Source organism: Phalacrocorax aristotelis, chromosome 3, assembly GCF_949628215.1.
Source record: "Phalacrocorax aristotelis chromosome 3, bGulAri2.1, whole genome shotgun sequence".
NCBI lineage: Eukaryota > Metazoa > Chordata > Aves > Suliformes > Phalacrocoracidae > Phalacrocorax > Phalacrocorax aristotelis.
In genome coordinates, this window is record NC_134278.1 from 40,887,455 (window position 1) to 40,912,967 (window position 25,513).

A 25,513-nucleotide genomic window follows, 5' to 3' on the forward strand; every position below is an offset into this window, starting at 1 on the left:
GCTTTGCCTCACAGACAAATCACATAAAGATGCATTTTGACTACATTTACATATAACTTACCCATAAAAAGTAGAAAGGAAAAGTAAGTAGAAACAAAAAGTACCCATTAAATAATCATGCCCATTCCTCCACCACTGGAATATTATTCCCTGTAGTATAATGAGCAATTTGGCCAGGCTGGCCATAAATTATCTGAAAAATGAGGCTGCTTGCCTTTTCCTTTGGGAGACGATTACGTAGTCTGAGAGATTTCACTATTAGAATCTATTTCTGATAGTAAACATCAATTTTTCTTTCTGAATATCATCCCTTTCATCTCACCAAAATGTAGGACAAGAGTTAGGAACTATTCCCAGTTTGCTGAAAGACCTGCCTGACACAGGCTGTGCTGCAATTCTGCCCAGATTTATCCACATATCACAAAGCAAGAGCACTCACAGAGCCCTGCTGCAGTGGACTCACTAGAACACTGTAAACCCACGTTCTAGTCTAGAAGCGTCCCCCAGGGTCCGTTCACCTTGACCATGAAATACAACAGAGACCACAATACCAGAGAATTCAACACTCAGAATTAAGTGAAGAATTGACACTACAACACAAAGCTTTATATCAGGAGACATCAATAAAATAAGAAATCTAATTACAAATATTTTCAAGCCAAAACAAAAACATTTTAAGTGTCTCAGACCCTACTCAAGAAAAACAGATTTCTAAAAGGAAATAAGATATAGAAGAAAAAAATGAGGTAATGGCAAAAATATCTCAAGTATGTTCAAGTACAAAATTTAAAAAAATTCAGTAGATTCACTTGATCATGTGGAAATACAAGCAGCAACTAAGGAAGACAAGGAAATTGTTGAAAAGCTAGTGGATTTGTTTGTACCCACTGAAAAAAGAAGGGTACCTAGTCAGGAACGTTTATTTATTATTTTTTTTAGTTACCAAAATGAAATGCCTGCAGAAGCAGAGGTACTAATAGAAAAGCCCTGGGGATATATTGATAATTAAGGTGAAATAAATCGCCAAACCCTGATGCAACATATCCAAGATTTCTGACGTTTCTTAATATGGAGGGCCTGAATTGCTATTTTAAAAAACCAAACCATGTCAATATTTAACACCCAAATAGGGTAATTTCTGCTAACTTCTTGGAGTCCTACCCTTTAGCACAGCTCTGTTCAGTGTGCCTACCTTGGCCACACATGGCAGTGCTTCTTAGGAGGCTGCACATCCCCTGTATTCACACTGCGGCTGCACCTGCCTCTCTTTTGATTCTTTTAATGAAAGAGTGCTTAAAAAGTAGTGGGGGACAGGAGAGGCACCACACTGACATAATCGATTCAGACTGCCAAAAGGCCTTTGTTACAGAGTCTTCCACAGCAATTTATTTAAAAAAACACAAAAAAAACCCCACACACACCCAAAACAAAAAACCCCACAACAGCAAAAAACCCACAAACAACCCAAAACTAGGCAGTAAGTACTTTTATATGGAAGAGGCTGCTTACTGTTACGGCTCAAACCCTGATTACGAGACTGGACAGACAGAATAAATGGTCAGTTTTCATCTTGGCAAAGGCCAAGCGACTATTCAACTTATGTAACAGACTGTTTAATATATTTATTACTAATTTGAAAAAGTCATGAAGAGAGAAGCTCTGCTGATGAAGCAAGTTATGAAGCAAAGGCTGGCAACGTTAGCTAAATTACAAAGTTCATCACTTTGAAAGGAAGCTGATGCCATACTTAAAATCACCCTTACAACCTTAGCATTACTTCCCTCTGCAGTGAAAGATATGTGCTCCTGTGCGTATGAATTAGGGAAAGGTACTTACCCACTTAATTTAAGGAATGTATCATAATGTATATGAACCTGGCAACTAGAACTCTATTTCCTAACATTCAAAGGTTTGACTTTGAAGCTCCTTGAACTTTCTTTTCCACATGAGGTTTTGTCATTTCTTTGTTCTTGGTCTTCCTATTTTTAAAATAAAAAAATGAAAACAAACTTTTGCCCCACACAACTGTTCTAAATCATCAGAGCAGAGGTAGAAATTGAAATACTCAGCAATTTTAACGAAGATTGTTACTGCTGAAAACCAAAGACAAAGAATTGGCATGCAAGCTGTGATGGGGTGGTCTCATCTGGCTATAATCTGCCCCATTCTGCCCTTCATTTGTCAGCACAGCTGCTCCAACGGCTTTCTGGTTTTCCCAGTGCCCTGCATGCTGCACCAGTGGTGGCAGGACCTCGCGGCAGTCCCAGACTTTGGCAGCTAACACTTCCAAGTGAAAGAAAATGAACCACTCTGCAGGTTGGCCAAATTTAGAGAAAATTCCTCTGCAATACGGAAAAGGCACTTCTGTATCCCATGGAAGTGACTCTACCATATATAAAAAAACCAGTGATTTATGGATGCAAAAGCTTTTCAGGGAAAATATTGTAAACCATTCTGAAGCACAGTATAATGTATCCTGAGTGCATCAGTTGCTACCAGTACCCTTTTGACAATGCAGGACAAACCACAAATTGATCAGGTGATCCGTATTTCATATCACATAACAAAAGAAAAAGGGGTTATTGAATTATGCTGATTGAGGGGTAATTAAAATCTGATAAATACTTAATCACAAAACACATAATTAGACTGAAGCTTATTCATGCTGCCCTGGTGTGCAAGAGAAACAGGGACTGAACATGCAGGAGCATAATAAAAATATCTAGAAGACTAACAATTTCTCTTTAAAATAAAACAGTAAAGAATATAAAATTCACTTGTCTACATGGATCAGATATACAATCAGTATGAAAATTCCTGCCTTCTTATTAAAGATCCTTCAAGGGAAGGCATCACTCTTAGCCATATGTATGGCAGACCACTCCAACTCATTTCTCTTTCTTCCTGTATCCCCACACCACTTCAGTTACCTATTAAAAATAAGTATTTTATTAACTAATCATACACAACCACAGTAATTCTTGCATTGCAGTCTACAAACCATTTAGGTATGGGTTCCTGGGGCAATATGCAGATGACAATCCTGAAGTGAAGCTGGTAATGAACCAGGAATTGTTTGTCTGGAATTGGGTGTGATACGCACATCCACCCAGACACAAGTGCCACTCGCAGAATGCATGAACACTTGTCTGCTACGAACAAACCTACCACCCAAAATAAGGCAGGAAAGCTGTCAGACTTCATGAACTCTACTGAATGCTTCACTCATCTTTCTGAAACCTGCACAGATGGTCTAAGATTTAGCTCCTCTGTTCATTACAAAATTAAGTCCCTGAGCCTATTCATTATATGAACTTTTAAATGAAACTTTTTACAGAAATTCTTCAGGTAGCAATAAACACAGAATCAAGTATTCTGCATTCTGAAGCATTAAGAAATGCAGTTGAAGTACGTTCCTGGGTGTGACAAATGAAAGGAATATTACTTTTTAATACCAACTACCAACACTGTAATACCGATTACTGTACCTGTAATCCAGAGGCATTTGCAGTAATGCTGCCCCGCCTTTCTGGTGTATTACTCTGCTCAAACAAAAAAATCAGTATCCTTACCCATAAGGCTCCTTTCTCTATAAGGGAAATCACTGCTCTGCTATTAGGGTGCTCTGCCTCACTTCAGAAGTGCCACATCTCCTCCAGTAACCCCCTTCTCCATTCCTCTTCCTTTCCTTCTGACTTTAACACTCAGCTGCCCCTTAGTTTTGTTTTGTACAGGCTTTTAAAGATGACTGTCTCCCTCCAGCACACTCCCCACCTCTTCTCCCTTCTTTCTCCAAACTTTAGTACCGTTTATCCTGATTTCCAAATTTAGATAGGGGAAGCATACCTTACTTGGAGGGGGAGTGGGAATGCACTGGGATGATGGCAGCTTGGATGATGCTAAGAAACAAGGGCAGCCAGCAAACAGATTAGGGGGAACAAAAAACCAAAACCACAAAACATCAAACCCCAAAAACAAACCAAAACACCCCACAAAAAAAAAAACAAAAACAACAAAACACCCAAAAAACCCTTTTGAGATGCCTCTGCTCCACACACAACATTTGTGTCACAGCAACAGCTCCCAGGCTAAGAACTACTGTTCCATTTTCTCCTAAGCAGCCGTGATCTCCACAGCAATACAAACCTGATGAAGCTACTAAAAACACACGGGGCACCAGCCAGGCTCCCTTCCTCCCACACACTTGGGGTACAGTCACATCCGAGTTCACAAACACCCCAAGTACTCCCATGCAGCCACACCCACTTGCTTGCCTGTGCAAGGGCTGAGGAGGAGGACCAGGAAGCACCATCATCTTAGGGAGCTGCTTCTATGAAATTTTTGGTCCAACATAACCATTTTGCAAGCTCGTCATATGCTACTGGTATTCCTAGTCTCTTCTTTTCCAATGCCAGCTTTTTAGACTTTACTTGAAATTATTAACCTATTTCGTGACACACCTTCTAAAAGGTCAAAGAAGCTGTGGCCTGGGTGATGAGCAAGTGTGAAAATGTATCTTTCTTATAAACTGTGGGAAAAAATAATTGAATTCTTTATAAAAATTGCTGTATTATAACAGAAAGAGCATCTTTTCATTTACTGTCCTGAATGATGAATTTTTATTATGTAGGGCACAAGTGAAAGAGCAATTATGATTAAATGCTAACTGCACAGGACAAAAAAATTAGTTACTTCCAGTTCCTGGCTGATAACTACTGATTTAACTGGTATCAGGATGACCTGCCCTGTCTCTTCTTTCATCTATTTCTGAGATTTATGTAATGTAAATTATTAAGTTATTAATTAACAAACGTACAGTAAAGCAGGTGGGGTTTTTTCCCTTTTTGCAATATGCCTCCAAGACATAATTTTTTGCTGCAAGCAATTTTGCTTGTCCTTTTGGACTATAATTTACCCTTGCCAAAAAAAGCCTGCTAAAAAAATTAGCACAACGTGGTTCAGTATATTTTGATTTTCCAAGCAGAAGATTCTCATAGCAGTATTATAAGCTACCTGCACAGATAGTAAGTCTTTTTAGGTAATATAGTTATCTGCAATTAATTACAAGTATTACAGAAAAAAATTTACTATTGCTCATTATAAACACTGTAAACTTAATTCAGACCTGATTTAAGGTAAGATAAAATATCTAGGAAAAAGTAGTCTATTCTCTTAGGCTAAGTGATATAGCTGGGAAAAGCAAGGACTGGAGCATGCAAGTTAATCTTGAATATTAAGACAGACTTTGATGTCTCAGAAGTTGGCTATTTTTTAAATATATACAACAAACAAAATAAAATAACCAAACCTACTGCCTTTTCCTATCTACTCAGTCTTGCCTACATCTTCAGCCCATCAGAGAGAGAAACTTATCAATAGGCATACAGGAATGCAACTTCAGCTATTTCATGGAAAACCTATGCATTTTAACCAGGACTTTGATCACTTTGGAGTAGCAACTGATAGCAAATAAAAATTTATCACCTTTACTGGGAAACCTGAAGACTCACATGCAAACATGGATGAAAGAAGGAAAGCAGAATGAATAAAACTAGCAGCAACAGGAAACTGAGTCTATCTCAAGAGTCTATCACAGAAGATGAGGAGACAAAGAAGAGAGAAAAGGTCAAACTGGTAGAGCACATATTCCTGCAAGAGATGATGGGAAACCTACTTTTTAACACATCCCTGCTGACAAGTTTTACACCAGCTAGGAAACCCAACAAAGTCTCTCATATCTTCTTTTACAACATGATTTCTTAAGAGAAGAACGATTTAGGAGTGGTTAAAGTGATTCCGTTTACTCAGCTACTACAGATCTGTGCTCTGGATCTACCTGTCCCAGCACAAGTGATGCACAGCCCCTGGGGTCGACTCGTTTTGGAGAATTAAATTTCTTTTGGATGCTAGGCTGTTACCTTAACATTCCTCTGCTACATTTTACACGCATAGACTAGTGACAATGGGATTACTTTGACAATTCCTACAATTCTACATTTTTGTCTAATATATTTAACTTCAAATTCAGAATATTGCTTTAATTTTTCACATCCAGCACTTGCACTTGAAAATGACTTATCCCTGATTGATTTAAAATGCACAGAAAAAGAATTAGGTTTACTTGATATGCACACATTTACTTTCCTGAACCAGTAAAAGAACATCTATCAGACAACAATTAATACAAATGCTGTAAAATCAAGTTTTAATTGTTCCGTCAGACAAATCCTTTATCTGCTTAAAAATTAAATAGGCCAATCCTTTCTTTGAAGCTACTTTCAATACCACCTTGTTATTATGGCAGAGAAAATTTATTATCAGACAGCAAACAGGCACTTCATTCAGGTATGAATCACTCAAAGCTAAGAGGGAATGTAATTATTGTATTTGACATTTGAAAACTAAAAGAAAGAAAAAACAAATTGTTTTCCTTAGGACCACAATGCAGGAAGAAGGGTTTTTAGACAAGCTAGAGAATTCTTGTTCATTTAAGTTGTTATGAAGGCACCCAGGCTAAACAAGTCTGAGTGAGGGAAGAGGGTGCAACCTCATACTTAAGAGCTTGTGAGAGTTGCAAAATTATTTCTTACCCAACTTTCTCAAGCTTGCATACATGGCACAAAGAGATTTTCTGCAATTGTCTCAGTATCCCAGCCAGTTCCGTAGATCCCGGAAAATCTGGTTTTACTGCAGTTGAAACAACAGTTATTCTCCTCACTACAGATTAACCTTTCTCCATTCATCGGTTTGCAATAAAACCCACCTTTGTCTAAGCTTATCAGTTGTCCTTCCTTATATGGTTGGTATCCACACAACCTCAGAGTGCGTGGGAGCTTTGTAGTTGCTTTTAAGTACAGCAAACTTGAGTAGAAAGCTGCCGTGGCTACCAGGAAATAAGTAACAGATTATCTAAAATGAGGGTAGAGAAAGAAGCTCTCTAGAATTAAGGTTTCCTCCACCCCACTTCTTCCCCCAGCTCATCCTTTCTCACTGCTAGTATCATTCCATAAATTCTGTATTTCTGTCTTTGCAGGTCCCATTGGTAACTAAACTTCACAATGGGGTTTGTCAAAAAAACCTAAGCAAACCTGCCAACTTCTCTGTTGACAGAGTTGTTGTTTTCAAGCTTCAGAAACCCATTCAATTGTTTTTCTAAAGTTAATTTTTTAAAAGTTAGCTTTAAGTTAAAAAAAAAAATGCTTGTGATCTTGGAGCTATTACAGCAGAAGAATTAACTTCAAATTATCATCACATTCTTGCCCATGGGTCATATCCATATCTGTTTTTCTGTTAGAAAAAATCTTCTATGCACTTTATGTCTTGCAAAGAAATCATACAAATTCAAAATTAGTGAATCAAAAGAATAATTTAGGTTAAGCAATAACAGAGATATATCTTCTGCATTAAACAGAAGTACACAACTAGATTGCACTGTTTAAATATTCACTTGGTAAAAGACTGCAACAAAGAAGTGACTCTGCAAAGTCTACATCTATAGTATCTTTATGTTCTGCATTCTGGCCTGCTTAAAGATCTTTCTGTATGCAATTCCATTTTAAAAGAATCATCAGTTTCGTAACATAGCTTTCAGCAACAAACACAAACATTTGGACCAAATGCTATATAAAATCCTTTGGAAAATGAATGATCCTCAGTCTATACAATGGAAAGCAACAGAATAGACGATGCTGTATAATTTCAATATTGGTTCTTTTCTGCACTAGTGAGGGTTCACTCCTCTTCCTCAGGCTTGCCTAGTAAACTCGTCAACAATATAAGTTTTTAAGTAATTGGTACAGGCTATGCCAATGCTTTAAATAAGTGGGACCGATTTATTTTTACCCAAACGGTACCTCTTGCCACAGACTGGATATAGTTGTGCCTTTTGCCGATACATTCTTTATCAAACCACAAAAGTTTGCCAGCCAAATAACATTAAAGAATCTTAATTTTATTTCCTAAAAAGACAAGATATCTTCAGAAGCCACCTGGAAAATTCCTCCATAGTGTACGTGCCTGAATATTACAAAGAAACAATTGTCATACAATACATGTAAAAACATTTAAGTTGTATAATAGCTTCCTCTCATTTTTAATGTAAAAAAGAAACTAAGGTAAAACACAGAAATTATCACTGTTTGTGCAGAAACCATTCACGTATCATAAGGCTGAGTAAAAGAGGAAAATTATCAGTTTTGATTATCAAGTTTTAGTGACATAATTCAGATAACTGAAGCTTAATACTTCTGCTGTTAAAACAACCTGTATTTATGACCTATCTCAGTTGGAAGAAAGCATTTGCATGGCATAACATTGTCTCTTCTAAGACCAAAATATTATTGTCATTTACCATGACATGCAATTCATCTTTCAAAACACAATTTTCTTAACACATAAGTAACCTGTGAAGATTTTTATTAAAGTGAGTATTGTGCAGAAACCAAACACAAACATCTTGCTCAGTCAGGCTTGAGTCATTTCTGCTTCTCTTCTTGAATGAGAGCAAAATGAACAAGAGAGTCCTGAATCAGACTGTGTACAGATCATTAGCATCACAAATTAAGTAGTCAAAAGTGTAATTAATACATTAGTTGAGAAGGGTTAACCATGCCCATAGTGAATTTTCCCTTCTGGAGGGGAGAGAATAGTTCAGAGCCTTCATTGGGAGATACTCAGTTAACTTCTGAGCGCCTCTATGCTGCTCTACTCTCCAAATCCAGTAATCTACTACCACAGAATATCCACTTTCAAGCAGAATTTTGTACTCCTCAGTAAAAAGATTAAAAACTTGATCATTTGAGATTCGATGCTTTAACATTCACCAAAAGAATGAAGTGCTTTTATAAACATCAGTGAGAGATGATGGGTTTGATATGCAGACTGGAGAGGGAGAAAAAATAGAAAAGAAAAAAAGTTCACTATCCTATGTCACTCTCTTCATTCCAATCTCCTCTATCCTGTAATTAGAGGTACATCCATTATATTTAATTTATAATCCACTGATAAAATTTGCTCACAGTGCAATCTTTTAATACTTTGTGAAAAACACCTTTATTTTTAAGTATGAAAATAGCTAGAGATTATAGCTATGAATATATTTAGTTGTTTTAAGGGAGAAAAATGCCATCTGCTGGGTACAGCTGAGGAATGTCCTTTTCTTACTAACACACCATGCTGCCCTGAGTTTTCACTTCAGACTTCATTTTTCCCCATCTTGAAAACTGATACAGATACATAGAGTGCTTTTGGGGAGTATGTAATAGCGGCCACATTACAACTGTGTAACATAAAAGTTATTTTCCATATCTCTCAGAGATTGGAGGTCTGACAATATATAGGGTGACGAGCATTTGAATAAGGATGTCTTTAATCTTTCAAGAACATTAGAATTGTCTCTAAACCCCCCAATATATCACATGCTTTTGAATCCCCACATATATAAATTTTGCGGTTAGGTAATTAAACATTTTTCAACTTAGACATATAAAGCACAGCAACATATTGACTTTTTTTTTTCCTATTAGTCATATAAAACTTTTCTACCATTCATAAGCCAGCAAAAGAACAAGCTACCTAGCTTAAAACTATGAAACGAAGGCATTAAAAATCATATTACTTAAGCAGGAAAAATAACAAAAAGGAGAATCACAGAATCATGCAGGTTAGAAAAGGTCCTTAAGATCACCAAGTCCAACTGTTAACCTAGCAGTGCCAAGCCCACAACTAAAACATGTCCCTAAGCACCACATCTACACATCTTTTAAATACCTCCAGGGATGGTGACTCATCCTTCCGCGTGACTAACCACTTCCCTGGGCAGCCTGTTCCAACACCTGACCACTCTTTCAGTGAAGAAATTTTTCCTAATATCCAATCTAAACCTCCCCTGGTGCAACTTGATGCCATTTCCTCTCATCCTATCACTAGTGACCTGGGAGGAGAGACCAACACCCACAACCTCCTCTCAGGGTGGTTGCAGAGAACGATAACATCTCCCCTCAGCCTCCTCTTCTCCAGGCTAAACAACCCAGCTGCCTCAACCTCTCCTCAGAAGACTTGCTCTCCAGACCCTTCACCAGCTTTGTTGCTCTTCTCTGGACACGCTCCAGCACCTCAATGTCCTTCTTGTAGTGAGGGGCCCAAAACTGAACACAGTATCTGAGGTGCAGCCTCACCAGTGCCCAGTACAGGGGCACCTCCCTGCTCCTGCTGGCCACACTATTCCTGATACAAGCCAGGATGCTGTTGGCCTTCTTGGCCACCTGGGCACACTGCTGGCTCATGTTCAGCCAGCTGTCAACCAACACCCCCAGGTCCTTTTCCTCCCCGCAGCTCTCCAGCCACTCTTCCCCAAGCCTGTAGCGTTGCATGGGGTTGTTGTGGCCCAAGTGCAGGACTCAGCCCTGTTGAACCTCAGAAGTCAAGAACATCCAGTTAAGAAATACACTTATATAAAAAGAGCTGAGAGTTGGAAATAGCCACGTCAGATTTAATAAAATGGATAATCTTTGAAATTAGTAAGTATGACAAAAGGAGGATAGGGTTCCTGCATGTAAATATGAGGAAGAAAGGAGAGTTTTGTTCTGATTCATAACAGTCAAGGGAATTGTTTTACATTTTCGTTTATGTTTTTCATTTTACAACATAAAGCAGCAGCTGTCGCCTGTCTGTGTATACACAAACACATTCATATAGGTATATATATTTATAAATAAAAAATGTTATTAATTTCATATGAAGCTGAAGCAGCTTACAACCTTGGAAAACTGTTTCAAAGTTCAAATAAAGTCTTATTTCTCACATATACAATGATGCTAATAATGGACTAGGTCCTGTGAATGAACATATCTTCCATGTGTTTAAGATAAAAGCCTTGAAGTTGATTTCAGAATAGAATTCCATACCAAACCATGTTTGTACTTCACACTTACTGTCATAAGACTGCTTTGTGAAAAGCAAGCAAGCATTAAAAGTGTACAAAAATAAGGAAATTTGGTGTTTTTAAGATCCTCTAGTAGGTTGTCACACTTACATCTGTTGTCAGATGGAACCAAATCTCTACTGAAAAGCATTAAAGGCTTTTTACAAAGCACTAGATATTCCCTGTCAAAGTGCAGTATGCCCACAAGCCCCATACCCAGTAGTTACTGTTCTTTTCCCTATCGCTTAGGTAACTAACAATATGGATTCTTCATTACCGTTGACTCATCAGGCCTTCATTATGCAAGCTGATCTCCCACAGGCACACATGCACCTATAGCCTCTCTGGTTTTAATGTGTTTCTACAATAGGATAAACATCTTTTCCCAGGAAAAAACCTACAAGCTGAGTGTTAGCCAAAAAAGACGGTAAGTGTGAATTACCAAGTCTATGACAGATCCCAAGTCACTGAAGGAAGAGATATTAAAAATCCAATTTATTTCCTCAGAATGCAAATGTCCCTTAAAATGCTAATTCTAAAAATATCATATATTCTATATATAGATTCTATATATAATTCTAAAAACATCATATATTTTATTTATTTTTTAACAAATCACAACTATAATCCCTACAAAACCAGAGATATTGGATAATTATTCCAAAAATAATTATGTTTTAAATAATAATTATATATATGGTATATAGAATTATGTATTAAAAATAGTTATTCCAAAAAATAATTCTTTTCTAATATCTCTGAGGTTGTAAGGTAAGTGCGTGTACCAAGAGCTTCTCTTGGCTATCAAACAGGAAAGGTGAAACTGCTGATAATCTCCCAGTGTTTTAGAAGCCCACAGCTGCATGCGTACCATATTGATATAACACTGTCATGGCAGAAATTCAAACAACCTGCATCAGGGTCATTTATTTTGTTGACATGTTTTGTTCCTTCCAAAATACTTGTGAATTCAGGAAGACACAAAAGGCTGAGCTTCTAATTCCTAAACCGATTTCAAAACATTCTGATGGTATCAAAGCAAACTGAACGGTACTCTTGGAGTTATGACTGTCATGAAATATTTTTATCTTTAATATATTTGTTATTGAGTATTTATATTGTTCTTCCATGATTTGTGAATTTGGTATTATCAGAAAATTAAACAATAAAATGTTCAGAGTAAGGCCGGAGAAGAGTACAAAACATGTACAATATCTTTGGCTGTCCAGTCTGTTTGTTGTAGTCCTCCATGTTGATATTTTTCCCCCCTCTTAGTTTACTTTATTCTTCTTTGAAATACACCACATTATGCGAGGAAGTAATCTGAGCTGAGGGTTTGTTTTGGTTTTTTTTTTTCCTTAGATAAATAATTCTTTAATTCTAAACACCATGCAAAAATACTTAGCATTCAGATCTCTAATAATTCTATACTAATGCTCTTTTCCAAACACGGTTTTAAATGTACCAATCTGTAAGCTCAAGAAAACAGTCAATAAAAATCTCATTAAGCAACAAACTAAGAAAACCCCTCAAACTATTAATTCATACTGTAGGCAATTAATGCAGGAAAAAAAAATCCTGAATTAAGGCATCATTTATGGCATACTCACAAAATCCAGCAAATACTCCTTGTCTGAAGGAGACCAGCCACTACATGTAAAAATGCATTTCAAAGAAATGCTTATATTAATTTATAAAATCCATTTAAAACACACTGAACAGGATGTTCAACAATACTCTCTAATAACTCCGCTAATTAAAAAAGTTAATTTATATTGGTGCAAAAGAAAAAATATGTTCACAACTGAATTTCAGTAAGTCTGAGAGGAGCACATATATTGTTCAAGCTATAGCAAAAGGAAGATTAACATTTTCCCTATTTAAATTAGAGAGTTTTAAAACCATGCATCTGGCAATCCTTTACAGCATATAAAGAATAAAGACTAATTCCTCTTTATTGTTATTTTGTCTCTAAAAGGACAATCCCACAATTTGTAAGTTAAATGTAGGTACAGTAAGCATTCTGAAAAATATGTATAATAAAGAAAGCACGAAGAAAGAGAATCAAAAATGTTTTAAAATATTTAGTAATTAACTGTCTAACAGTTCCGTATTATCTGCAAAATATTTAACATCTGATCTGCAGGTAACCACTGAATTACTCTGACTGGAAAGGACTTTTACATGTGTTCTGCCTCATGCTCAAGACAGGGTGGGCTTCCAAGTTATATCAGGTTCTTCACAGCCATATCCAGTTAACTTCTGAATATCTCTGAAGATGGAGGCTCTACAGCTTGCCAGCCTACTACAGCATTTGACCTTTCTGACACACTTTCTCCTCATGCCCTTCTACAGTTTGTGTTCTTTGCTTTTTATTCTTTCAACACGCATCTCTCAGAGGCCTGGCTCCATCTTCTCTACAACCTGCCAGTAGGGAGTAGTAAACAGCAGTAAAGTATAACCTAGCCTTCTCTTCCTCAGCCTGAACAAACCCAGTTCCCTCAGGCTCTCTTTGTATATCATGTTCTCCAATCCCCTCACTGTACTGGTGGCCCTCCACTGCACTCGCTCCAGTACATCAATGTCTTTCTCATACTGGGGAGCCCAAAACTATACACAGCACTCCAGATGTGGTCTCACAAATACTGAAGAGAGGTGAAGAATCATTCCCTCCACCTGCAGCCCAGTTATCAACTGGCCGTCTGCCACAAGGGCTAACTGCTGCCCCAGTTTCAAAGCTTTGCCCTCCAGTACCATGAGGTCCAGTTTGCTAAAGCAGTCCCGAACCTCAACTTCCTCACCTGCTGGTAGTAATTAATTTCCCTGCACTCTGCCATGAGGATCAGGGACCTCAGAGACCTGAGAGTAGACCTTGTCAGTCAAGACCAAAGCAAAGATAGCACTGCGTACCTCAGTACAGGCACTGTGTACCTGCTTGTATTCCTGCACACTGGAAAAGTATGTCCTTGTGCATTTTGAGGAGACTGTCCTTGAAGATCAACCAGCTCTCCTGGGCATCTCTGCCACTTTAGGGGACCTGCCATAGGATGCTACCTACCTGTTCCTTGAAAAAGCCAAAGCCAGTTTTCTTGAAGCCCCAGATAATTTCTCCACTGCCTGCTTCTCTCACAGCTGTTTAGTAAACCTTACAGCTGTTTAGTTTTAGATGGCACCAGCCCTTAATTTCTATATTCACAAGTAGCAAGAAAGTTAAGCTACACGGCCAAATAGGAATAAAATGTCTACCCAAATGTAAAATAGGACAGAGAAGTGCATGGGAGATAAGAAAATTTTAGAGGCATATGATATTTGGGAGCTTTTCTTGATCTTGCTTACAGATAGAAATGGATCTTTAGCAGAGTGGATAATCGCTATGATAGCTGACTTGAGCAACTGGAAAGACTGCTTTAAGGCGGCAGCTAGTTCAAGAAAAAGGAACAGGGTCTATAAAACATACAAGGCTACATTTACATTCCATTTTGCAAGCATATAGATAATTTTAGGATGATATGAGGCAAGGCTTTTAAAAATCTGGAGAAATGAGTAGCTAAAGTAGAATAATTATCTGACAGATGGAGATTGCCCAAGGCTGCCACTTGAACATATAAAAAGATGAGGTTGAGTTCATTTTTGAAATCCAACGTTAGAAATTCCAAGAGCATCCTGAGTATTAGTTGTGGAAGGTACAACATTATGTTCAGTATACCAGAGTATAAATAGGGGTTAGATTTGAAGCCTTACTTTGAAAATAGTTTTTAAAAACTGGAGCATTACAAAAAGATTTTAAATATCCTTACATAAGGAATATGGCATAAATACTTACAGCATAGTACCTACATAAAATGTGTGTCTACCAGTTTCCATTGCAATGCCAATGGTGGCAGGTGTGAATGCATATTTCTACCGTGGTAATATTTGTGCTTCCCCTTCCCATGCCACCACATTGTCCTTTCTACACATAACATCTTCTCTTGATCAGTTTGCAGAACCCTGCCCCTACACTTCTTCAGAACTAGTAAGATCTACTCTGGTAACAGCTGAATGCCTGAAGACAATAGCTAAACAAATTACTCCTCTGCTTTCATTTGCAACTCTTACATTCCATAAAAAGTAAGCAACTCCAAAGCACACGCTACCTTTAACAACAGTACAGCCATAAATGCAGTTAATATATTCAAACCTGCACTCCTCCTGCTCTCATTCAAACACCGTGCATCTTTGCATCTATTTGCAACATTTTGTCCTTATTTGTTCTATAATTGCTGTGCAACATCAGCTGCATTCTGCTTCATATCTCCACTGTGCTCAACAGCAATGCAGACCTAATCTTTACTGTGATCTTTGGAGGCTAGAGGAGTATGGGATTATTAATTTTATCACCGGGGTACTATCTGTAAAGCTCCCTTTCTGTGATGGATGGCATGTGTAATAATAAGTTTGTGCTCTTTGATAAAGGGCATTCTGCAAACAGGTGAGAAGGCAAAAAGCTCACAGCCCAAACCGACCATTTATGAATCACATAAAGGGGGGATGGGAAGAGAGGAGGGAGCAACAAAACTTGGGCCAAAAAAACCTATTGTGTCAGTTCTCCAGATCTTAGCTGATTCAATTAACTTTCAGGAATCTTCAGCCAGTTACAAATTTTTTTCAAAGTTGAAAAGTGAGGAAGACCAGCTTATAAAACAGATAAGCCACCCTGTGACAGACAACATAGCTATATGAGAGCAAATCGACAACATCAGTTATTTTGAACCACTTGCAGCTTTTTCCCCTGCCCCCCACTTCAGAAGCTCTTTCTCATTTACAGAAGAAAAAGGATATCGCATCTAACAAAAGGAAGACATTCACTTGCCTGTAGTCATGATATTTATATCAGGTTGTTGATTTGTAATTACCATTGTATCCAAGATTTTAAGACCCCGCTGTCAAGATTTGAAGCCTCCACTTGTCCTTGGATGTATTGTTCTTCATCTCCCACTTCTTATTACTTGATAATGCCCAAGCTATACAGAACTTTGCCTAAACAGCATCTGTTTGGTTTTTCCCACATGCGGTCTACTTAATCATGGATATAATAAGAACACAATATAGACTTGCTACTAACAAAGAGTTCCTGTCTGCTTCTGAGTACTAATTTTTTTAAAGGAACAAGCCTTTATTACTATTACTCTCTTAGAAGGTGAGCAAAATTCTTGATTCTTCCCAATACTTCAATGTTCTATATAAAATTTATGTTATTCTGTGATTTGAATGGATTGACCCAGTAAGATATTTGTTCAAAGCCGATAAAACCAAAACCTTGTCTGGTGCAGATAAAATTAAGGGACTTGCACAGGCTAATTAAAAAACTGTAAAATGAAGCATGGACATTTCAGAAACTCTGGTTTTGGAAGCTACCACAAATCTGGCACCATGCAGACATTTTCAGTTGATATTTGTGACATTTAAATAAGGTTCAGAGTTGGTTTGGAGTTTTTATTTTTTTAAGAAATAGTCTTAGAGTCAGCCATTTTGGGAAAAAGCATCTCTACTGTTAAGAAACAGTCTTCTCTGCAATGTAACTGAGATATTGCATACAACAATTAAATATTCTCCACATTCTCTTCTGATAAGGTTGTTTAACTTGTAGGTCATTTGGAAATGCAGTTGATGTGCTTAATGCCCTGTTATTTTATTTTCCAAGAGTATAATCATAATTTAGCAAAACCATAAGGTACAACTGTTATATGAACAAAGGGGTCCACTTTGCGTTACTGATGAGAGACCATTATACTAGTAAACCTGAAATGACAGAGAAGTGCTGGGAAGTGGGTCTACCTTTTTAAAGCACATGTAATGTGAGGGCTTTTCAGATCAACTGCTGTGTTTCACCAGAGATGAACAATGAAGTACTCTCTCATCTAGCTGATTTAAAGAGCTGTTGGTGGTTGTTTGGGGTTTTCTGTTTATTTGGTTTTGTTTTTTTAAATAAAAGTTACTATGATATTGATGTGATTAGAAGAGATTGAGAGAGAGCATAAACTGCAGTTCTTGCAAACACAACACAAAAAGAGTTAATCTAACCATCATCCTGATGCTTGGACAGGCTGGACTACGACAATACACAGGGGACAATTACCATGGCTCAGCTGATAAGCTGTAACTCACTAAGGTGCAATAATGCAATTTCTTTCAAATATGTGCACTGAACAGGAGTGTCAGGATTAGGTCACTGGGGTTACAGAAACCCTGCCTTTCTTTGGGATGCAATAGTATATTTTTTTCTTTGTGTTTCCTCTTTGTTATGCAGTCTTCACCTTAACAGGGAAGCTTATTCTGAAAATACTTCATAGATCACAAGCCCAATCCTTTTTAATTCAATGGCAAAACTCCCTCTGATATCAGTAGTGAAATAACTGAATCCTAGATAAAAAATGGCTGGTTCTTCATCCGTAACTGAACTACATCTGGGGTGAAACACAGCAGCTATTTTGCAGTTAACATTACTACGTAGACTGATCCATGGATGGAAACGCACAACTGAAAACACGGGGGAATGTAGATGGAAAATAATCATACTGACTAAAATCTGGCAAACTCCCTAGAGGTAACTCCTTTATTCACACGAAAAATGCACAAGATTGTTTACAATTGTTCAGGATCTCAATTACATGTGCTATCCAAAAGACATGTCCAACAGCTGACAGTGTTCTAATCTCATGCTACTGAATAAATAATGCCCCTATACGCTTTTTTCCCCACTATTTAAGTGAACAGGGAACTATAAATACAAGGGCTACATGGTTGGAGTTTTGCAATAGAGGTTCAGCCACTATCACTACTGGCTAGGTGTAAACTGTGAGAAGATCACACACACTTGTAGCACAGGTTTAGAGACGTCTGCCTTTCAAGATTTGAAGATAAGCCTGTAAATCGGAACAGAGGACTTGGAAATTACAGACAATCCCCATTCTCATTGTTTCAAGCTGTCAAGTATTTGAGATCAATACCTTGACTTTGGCTCCTCCTCGTCTGTAAGAAATCAATACAAAGACATACCTTCCATTTCCATAAATATTATTGCTTAACTGTACCAAAACAACAAACAAATTCTGTAACAGTATTTTAACCGCATCTGTATTACTCTGCTGTCAAATGCACCCCAGATTTCTTTTTGTATTACTGAGGAAGAAAAAAACTGGTTTTACCTAAAATGTTGAAACCAGTATCAATGCCTGCTTTAATCTCAGGGTGTGAAAGGGTTAGGGTGGAGGGGGGGCAGGAAGCCTAACGTTGTCATGGTAGAATTGCCAGTAGCAAGACATTCAGTTCATCAAAAGAGAATTTTTAGTTATATTACAAATTAACCATTTTATTATGGTAGTGCTTAGAACTCAGGAACTGCCTTTTTACAGTCTAAAATTAAAGATGCTTCTTTTAAAACTCTGGTAAATCACTTCAAAATCAGTATAATTCTGATGTTCCCTCAAATGAGTTCAAGTTTTACCAAGCGATAAATTGGATACTCAAATCAACAACTGAAGCACTTAAACCTGGAGTATTTCATTCATTGTTTGTGTTTAACTGGGCAGAAGCTACTGTTTCATAGGTCATTACTTAACATAAATACCTCTCTCCCAACAATGGCAAATTATTATTTTCTACCCAGTACTTCATTAACTTTTCTTTTTGTTGGATGAATGCACTTATGTTACTAATAGCAGTCAACTGCCATGTGAGATGAAGCAAAACACATCTGGAAAATTGTACTTCATTTATCAAATGTCAAATTTCTAGGATTATTTTTTTCTTATGCATGTGAGAGGAACATAAACGTTAACATATTTAAGCATTACAGGATTAGCAGACTAATTCAGCTAATTATTTCCACAACATGAGCAGTGCACTTATTTTCACATAGCTGGAATAGGGTAGAACTTTTCTAAACATTGTAAAGTGTTTCCAATACCACAATAGATCAGCCATTCATTAATAACTTGCTACTAACTGCCTAGCTTTTCAGAAGAAGCTTTTTGCTGGCTCATATTTTTAACGTTTTCATGTTCTGATCAAATAATCTGTGATGTAATATATTAAATGTAACACAATAGTACTGACAGTTTTGTGCTTGAAATCAGTGATAACTAATCAAGTTAATACTCCTTTTTTAATGCGAAATGAAAAATCTATTGCATTTTGCTTCTGAATCACAGGCTACTACTGAGTATTTACAAACTCCATCAGAAGTAATAAGAATACTGTAATAAAAGTAACCTTCCTATCAAATAATGGATAATTTTCATTTTTCCCCCATAAATCTTTCATATTACACTGTTCTGTGACTTAAATAAAAGCCAAACAAACATAAAATGTTTGTAATGATTCTCTGAAGTAAAACTTAAAATATCCCTGTAGAGTCTCTGAAATACATTGTTACATTGTTACTGAGGTCTTAATATTGCATTTTCAAACACAAAAAGCTGGACAGATAATTCTGACCTCATGAAATGATTAGAAGTTAGCTGTTGAATACATTTTGCAGAATAAACCTCACATCCTTAGGATACTCTCTGTTCACTAAATATATTCATTAACATGACATGCAAAAGTCTAAGAGATGGGCCATTATTAGCACTCTGGAATACATAAGCAATGGATGAATTAATTGTTTAATCGTATTGAGTTGCCTGTGGCACCAAGAAAAAGAAACGCTAAATGTCAGTATTTCAAACTGTCAGCTGAAATGAGTCCCAGATGTTAAAACATTAAGCAACCTAAAAATCAATTAACTTCATTTTAAAATCTTTTCCACACCAAGCTTTAATCTAGTGCCTCCATCTTCCCCTTCTCCTCCCTGGCACAACTGAACGTGGAAATTGCCCCTATTTAATACATGCAGTGAGTGAACTAGGCAAATAGTTCATACAACTAGTAAATCTTTACATTATATATGTCTTCTGCCGTTGGAACTCACTGTTTTTCATTACGATTTTGATGGCTTTAAAGACAATACCAAATAATACCTATCAAGTAAAAATGTCAAGTTTTGTTTTTCTCTAAGAAAACAAGTGCTGTTGTCATTGTACAGAATTCTAAACTGGAAGAAAGTTTAGGTTGTTATTATTTTGCATAAAATCAATGGAAAATAGTTATCATCTTATGTAAGAACTTAAGCTAATACAGCCTGCCCAGTTTCTAAAAACATAAGGGGTAGTGCCAAATCCAAACTGGACTTTTTGTAGAGATTTTATGAAACTTAATTTAAGAATGAGTAAAATCACATTAGAAACATCTGCCATTGCTTTCAGTACAACACTGATTACAACAGTTGCCTATATTTTAAAGGAACAAATTCTACAGAATATAGAAAGGCTTAGCCCCAGGAAGCATCAAGAAATATCAGGAGAGATTAACTGCTACGGGACATTCACATGAGCATTATACATTTAAGAAGGGAAAAGATTACATACCCCTCTCCACCAATTCTTGTTATCTTTAGACGAAAATCAACAGAGTTCAGGCTGGGTGGCTTCCATTTCAAAATATCATCACATCGACCAGGCTTGTATTTCTGAAGCAAATTAAAAAGCAGTTTAATTATGCTTATTGGTTTTCACTGGTTTTAAAAGTAACGATTTAGCATTTCAGACTATATTAGCTGTCTCTAATGAATTACAATACTTAGTGACTCAAACAATGAACTCCATTACCATGGTGGTAGTTGTGCTTTATTACTTTATTTGCTGCTCCCTTCTGAAACTGCTTAGCACTGTAGCTAAGTCATTCCATATAATAAAAAGCTGAGAATGGAAATAAAAATTCACATACTTAGTTATCTCTCTCTGGCTAATGGAAAATTTCAAGGAAGAAAATAAGACAGCACAGAAACAAATGAAAACACTGATAGGACATACATAAAAGATACATTTAAAATAAACTCAACATTTCTGAACAATTTTATGAGTGATATTTTTGTTATCCATGCTGTTGGCTGACACAACATGAAAAAGCCTGCAGACACCATACTGCCAACTATCAGAAAGGCCTATCAGGAACATGCTCTTTCATACCAAAGGAATATAAGTTATGTAAAGATTAAAGAACATAATGACATACAGGAACATGAATAAGGGAACATCTGTTGCTTAAGAGAAAGGGTACAGACTTGAACCAGAAGTTGCAAGGAGCAATTCTGTCTTAAATGAGAGCTTTGGTTTCTCATGGTCTCTTCTATCATTCACTTTGGTTTACTAAGCTGCCATTTTGTTCATCCCCAGCTAACAGGGAGAGCCAACCTGCTAACCCTTTCCACACTACAATATCTTTCACGGCAATGGAGAAAAACAGAATTAACATGAATAGGGCAGAAGTAAAAGAGTAATTTTGGAGATGCACAGAATTAGAATTTTTAGTTGTCAGATACTCATTAACCCACAATGAGAAAAAGTATGCAATTTTACCTAAAAAAACCCCTAGAATGTCCAATGTCTTTTGGTAACACAGCAATCACTAGCATCACATTGCACCCATGCCGTGTTAAATATCTGCAAAATGCAGAATTTACTGATGATAAACCTAACGGTTCTAGATTTAAAGTGATAAAAACAGATGATTAATTTTCTGTTTTCTGATGTAAGACTGGAAAGTTATTCTTTCCAAAATAAATGTAGCATACCTTGCTTATCACTCCTTGATGAAAAGATGGTGTGTGACTTTTGCTAGATGGTAAGTAACAGCAAGCTTCACAAAATCGAAGCCCAAATCAGCTCCAAACGTTTTTAGCCATAGTTCTGCTACCCATGACAAAAATAACGTACTAAAAACTTCTTCTGGAGTTTGAACATGGCTGGCTAGAGTGCATCATCTCTTGTTTTTTTTTATCATGGCCCTTAGATCGTTTGAGAGCGACAGCTTCAGGTGTTCTGCTCTGGTTCCTGCCCAGGGCATTATAAACCCATTCCAAACATCAGTATTAGAGTCACCTGCCGAACTTACTATTCTAGTCATGCATGGCTCTGCACTGACTTTCTCTACAATCTTCTCCTCTGTAGGGGAATAGACAGGGATCGGCAACCGGAAGATCACGGGATGTGACGGAAAGACAGACTCCTTTCCATAAGAGTGGCAGGAACAGGAAGCTGAAGAGCTATATAAGCGTGTGACGCAGCTAAATAAACGGACATTTTGTATCCATCATATTGATGTCTGTGCATCACTGTCCCCAGGGTGGGTAGAGCCCTGTGTCCCGGAGATATGCGGCCCAAGATAAGTTCTCCCGTAGAAGCGTACAGCTACACTCCTCAGCATCTGAATAAAATGTAAATTATTTATCCTTGTCCTGAGGATAACATACAGGAACATTCTGATGCCTCTCTATTTCTGCTCCCCTTCCACATGTTTTATTTTATTTCTTACCAGCTACCTTCTAGTTGAAAATTATCCCTTGGAAAGCAAACTTCCTCAGTGGTCCCTCACATCTGGAACTCTTGCCAAATCAAATCAAACATCCTTGTTTCACTCAAATCAGAAAACTAGTAAGATACAGTGTGATAGTAAAGTTATGAAAGTAAGTCTGTTTGTTCTCTTCCCTATTTCCCCTTCATATGATTTCTGTGTTGTAACAACAGCGGATACATGAAGAAAGATGGTTACCTATACACCTCTCTAAATCAAAAATGGGATTTAGAAAGGTATTGTTTAAGCAATCTACAAAAACCAGGGAATCCTTCAACAGTGAAGAAATATTCCTTTAGTCACCACCATCCTGCTATTCCCTCCCTCATTACTCTGGCTGTTTTCCATTCACCAGAAATACCTTAAAATTCCAATGATCTCATCTTCAAATTCTTATAGTAGTGAAATGTATCTTGCTCCTTAGTTCTTTCCTCTGCTTTCCCAAACTAAAAATCTGCTATCATGCAGTATGGTGTTAAAAACATTTAAGGACTTATGCCATACATACTAACTGATATAAAATAGATAAAACAGGATATATAAAATATGATGCTCAGTAAACATTTACGCTTTTCAGATCATTATATATGTATTTTTAATATACAGATTATGTATTTAAATATATTTTGAAGTCTTTACATTCAATTTTACAGAAAGTATTTATTATTTTAGCAGATATTCAACTGGTTGTATGAACTGAACAATAAAGGTAGATGGCAGTGAAATTTCTTTTTGACTGTTCCTGCCGTTTTCTTATACTTACACCTTATATAGAAAGAATGTGGAATTAAATTCTATTAAATTTTATTAATAAAATATGTCCCAGGAATCACAAAACAAAATACAGTGTTTGCAAAGACATTATCTGTTGCTCTCTCTCACCTGCAGTTTCTAATTTGGCCAAAGACAATTACTATTACTAGGTATTTACTACTTAGTTCAAAGAACTATGAGGAACGCTTCTGTTTGTGACAAATTTCTCCATAGACAGTGAAAATTTAAATTATGAAACAACACAGGGTAGCGCTGAGTAGCTGAAGTTGTTGGAACAGGTATGGATTTTGCTGTATGGAAAAGAAGATTCATCTTAATGGTTGCTCCTTGGTCTTTTAGCACAACTGAGGTCTTCAATCATTCCGTAAAAGTGACATTTGTCAATCACACATAAACTCTAATATCTTTTATTAAGCCTCTCTGTGGCATTGCTTCTAACTTACTGACTTACAATAATTTTCCGAGCAAGATCACTGGAGTATTTACATTGATGGATTTATACTCAAGTAATCAATTTCTTTTTAAGCAGTAGGCCATATTTTTGAGACCATAATTATGAGCTATTAAGACTAGACCCAGTCTAATTGACTTTAGATCTCAGCTGGTTAATATATGGCTACAAATCATCTTTTTACACATCACTTGTTTAAAAAGAAGATAAAGGGAGACTAATAGTCTTCAAGACAGAGGAAATTCTCTCTTTTCTACAGAAATACCAGCCTCAATCAAAAAACACCCCATATTTTGTCCCCAAAAGGTAAACCTGGACTGCTTTGGCATTCATGAATACAAAATATTTCCTCCCAACCATAACAGAGGTCTTACTTTCTGGAGAAACAGGTAACAGGATTGAAATATACCCTCCTGCCCATCTTGAAAACTAAATTCCAGTATTTCTTCTGAGCAATGTGAGAAAATTCAAAGGCCTTTAAGGGAGAACCAAAGGCTTCTTTCAGGATTGAGGACTCTGTCCTATTTGTATTTACTTCTGCCTGGAACATAAACCCTGAAAACATTAGATACTCATTTAGGAAATGAATGCTTATTGACATGAAAAAAATGCACCAAGCTGTCTGAGTCATGGCACTGAAATCCTAAGAAAGAGCTGCATCACATCTATATAACAGTGTAAGAATCACCTCACTAGAGCTCTAGCACCTTGACTCTGACAACAGCCAACAGCATGTGCTCAGGTAAGGTGAAAAACAGAAAACATCATATATGGTTGTTCTACTTCTGCTTTCTGAGAGACTATCCATTTTCAAGCTTAGAGACTTCCTGACATGGATGATTCAAATGTGATTCCTACATATTTAGTGATTTTCAGCTTCCCCTGCACGAGCTTGTCTAGCTTCCCAGTAAGATCACGTAAACCTCTACCAGCTGTAAGAGCCCACAGCACGATGTTTCATGCACAGCCAGACTACACTGCAAGAAAAAACACCACCTTTTGCTTATTTTGAACCAGCTTTTGATGGTTTCAAAGACCTGTGTTCCCTAGGGATCATACTAAGATGCTGAACAATCAAACCCCACTCCTTTTATTCTACTCATAGTTTCATATGCTTCTACAGGCATGGAAATACACTCAACTCAGAGGCTATCATTTTACATGTGCAGTTTCAAATTTTTTCTCCACGTACATTAATCTACATTTATCTACACAGAAGTTTATGTGCTGTTTTAGCACTCAGCCACCCCATCTTGTAAGGGCTTATTTTAATTCTCTGCATTTAGCACCAGCCCTTACTGATCCAGCAAGAAAACATCACTTTACGGTTCATCTGTTTTCCAACTTGCTTACATGCAGTACAGGTGACTCCCCTCCCTCGTGAGGACTGAACAGTACCCCATCCTTTGACTCCTACTTTTCAACCAATTACTTACCTGTGCAAGAACCTTTTAAGTTTCACATCTGCTTTAGTTTCTTCAAGAGATTTTTTTTTTTTGTCAGAAACTTTGACAGAGGCTTTCTGGAAGTCTTAGTGGGGTATACCATACAATCCCACTCAAATTATTTTTGATCCCTTGGTTGGAGAGGCATAACCTTCCTTTCAAAAAGGCATGTAATTTTCTCCAGCTATATCATGTTTACCCAGGTATGAACGACTGTATTCCTTTTTATAGTTTCCACTCCTTTGTCCAGTAGAGACATTATGCTTACAGGCCTTACTTCTTCCAAGATCTTCCATGACACATGTCCCCACCCTCAGTTTTTAATTGGCATTGTATTTTCTACACTTACATACTTAGGCACCAACATCTATATTCCATGTAGGATCTACTGTAGGATTTTTTCAAACTCCTTCTCCAAGACTGACAAGTTACACCCTCCTAAGTGTCAATAACAAAACAGCTTCACAACAGAGAGGAACAACTATTCCA

At 37.0% G+C, this 25,513-nt stretch overlaps 1 protein-coding gene across 3 annotated transcripts in view; it reads right to left on the reverse strand.

The window, feature by feature from the left end:
• RNGTT (RNA guanylyltransferase and 5'-phosphatase) overlaps positions 1-25,513 on the reverse strand; it is a 192,381-nt gene that overhangs the window by 45,792 nt on the left and 121,076 nt on the right. For all 3 annotated transcript variants that reach the window (XR_012659578.1, XM_075087261.1, XM_075087262.1), the window contains one exon: positions 20,371-20,471. Coding sequence is in view for 2 of the 3 variants with exons in the window: in XM_075087261.1 (XP_074943362.1) it covers positions 20,371-20,471 (101 nt within the window). In the remaining variant the exon portion in view is untranslated. The remainder of the gene's footprint in view (positions 1-20,370; positions 20,472-25,513) is intronic.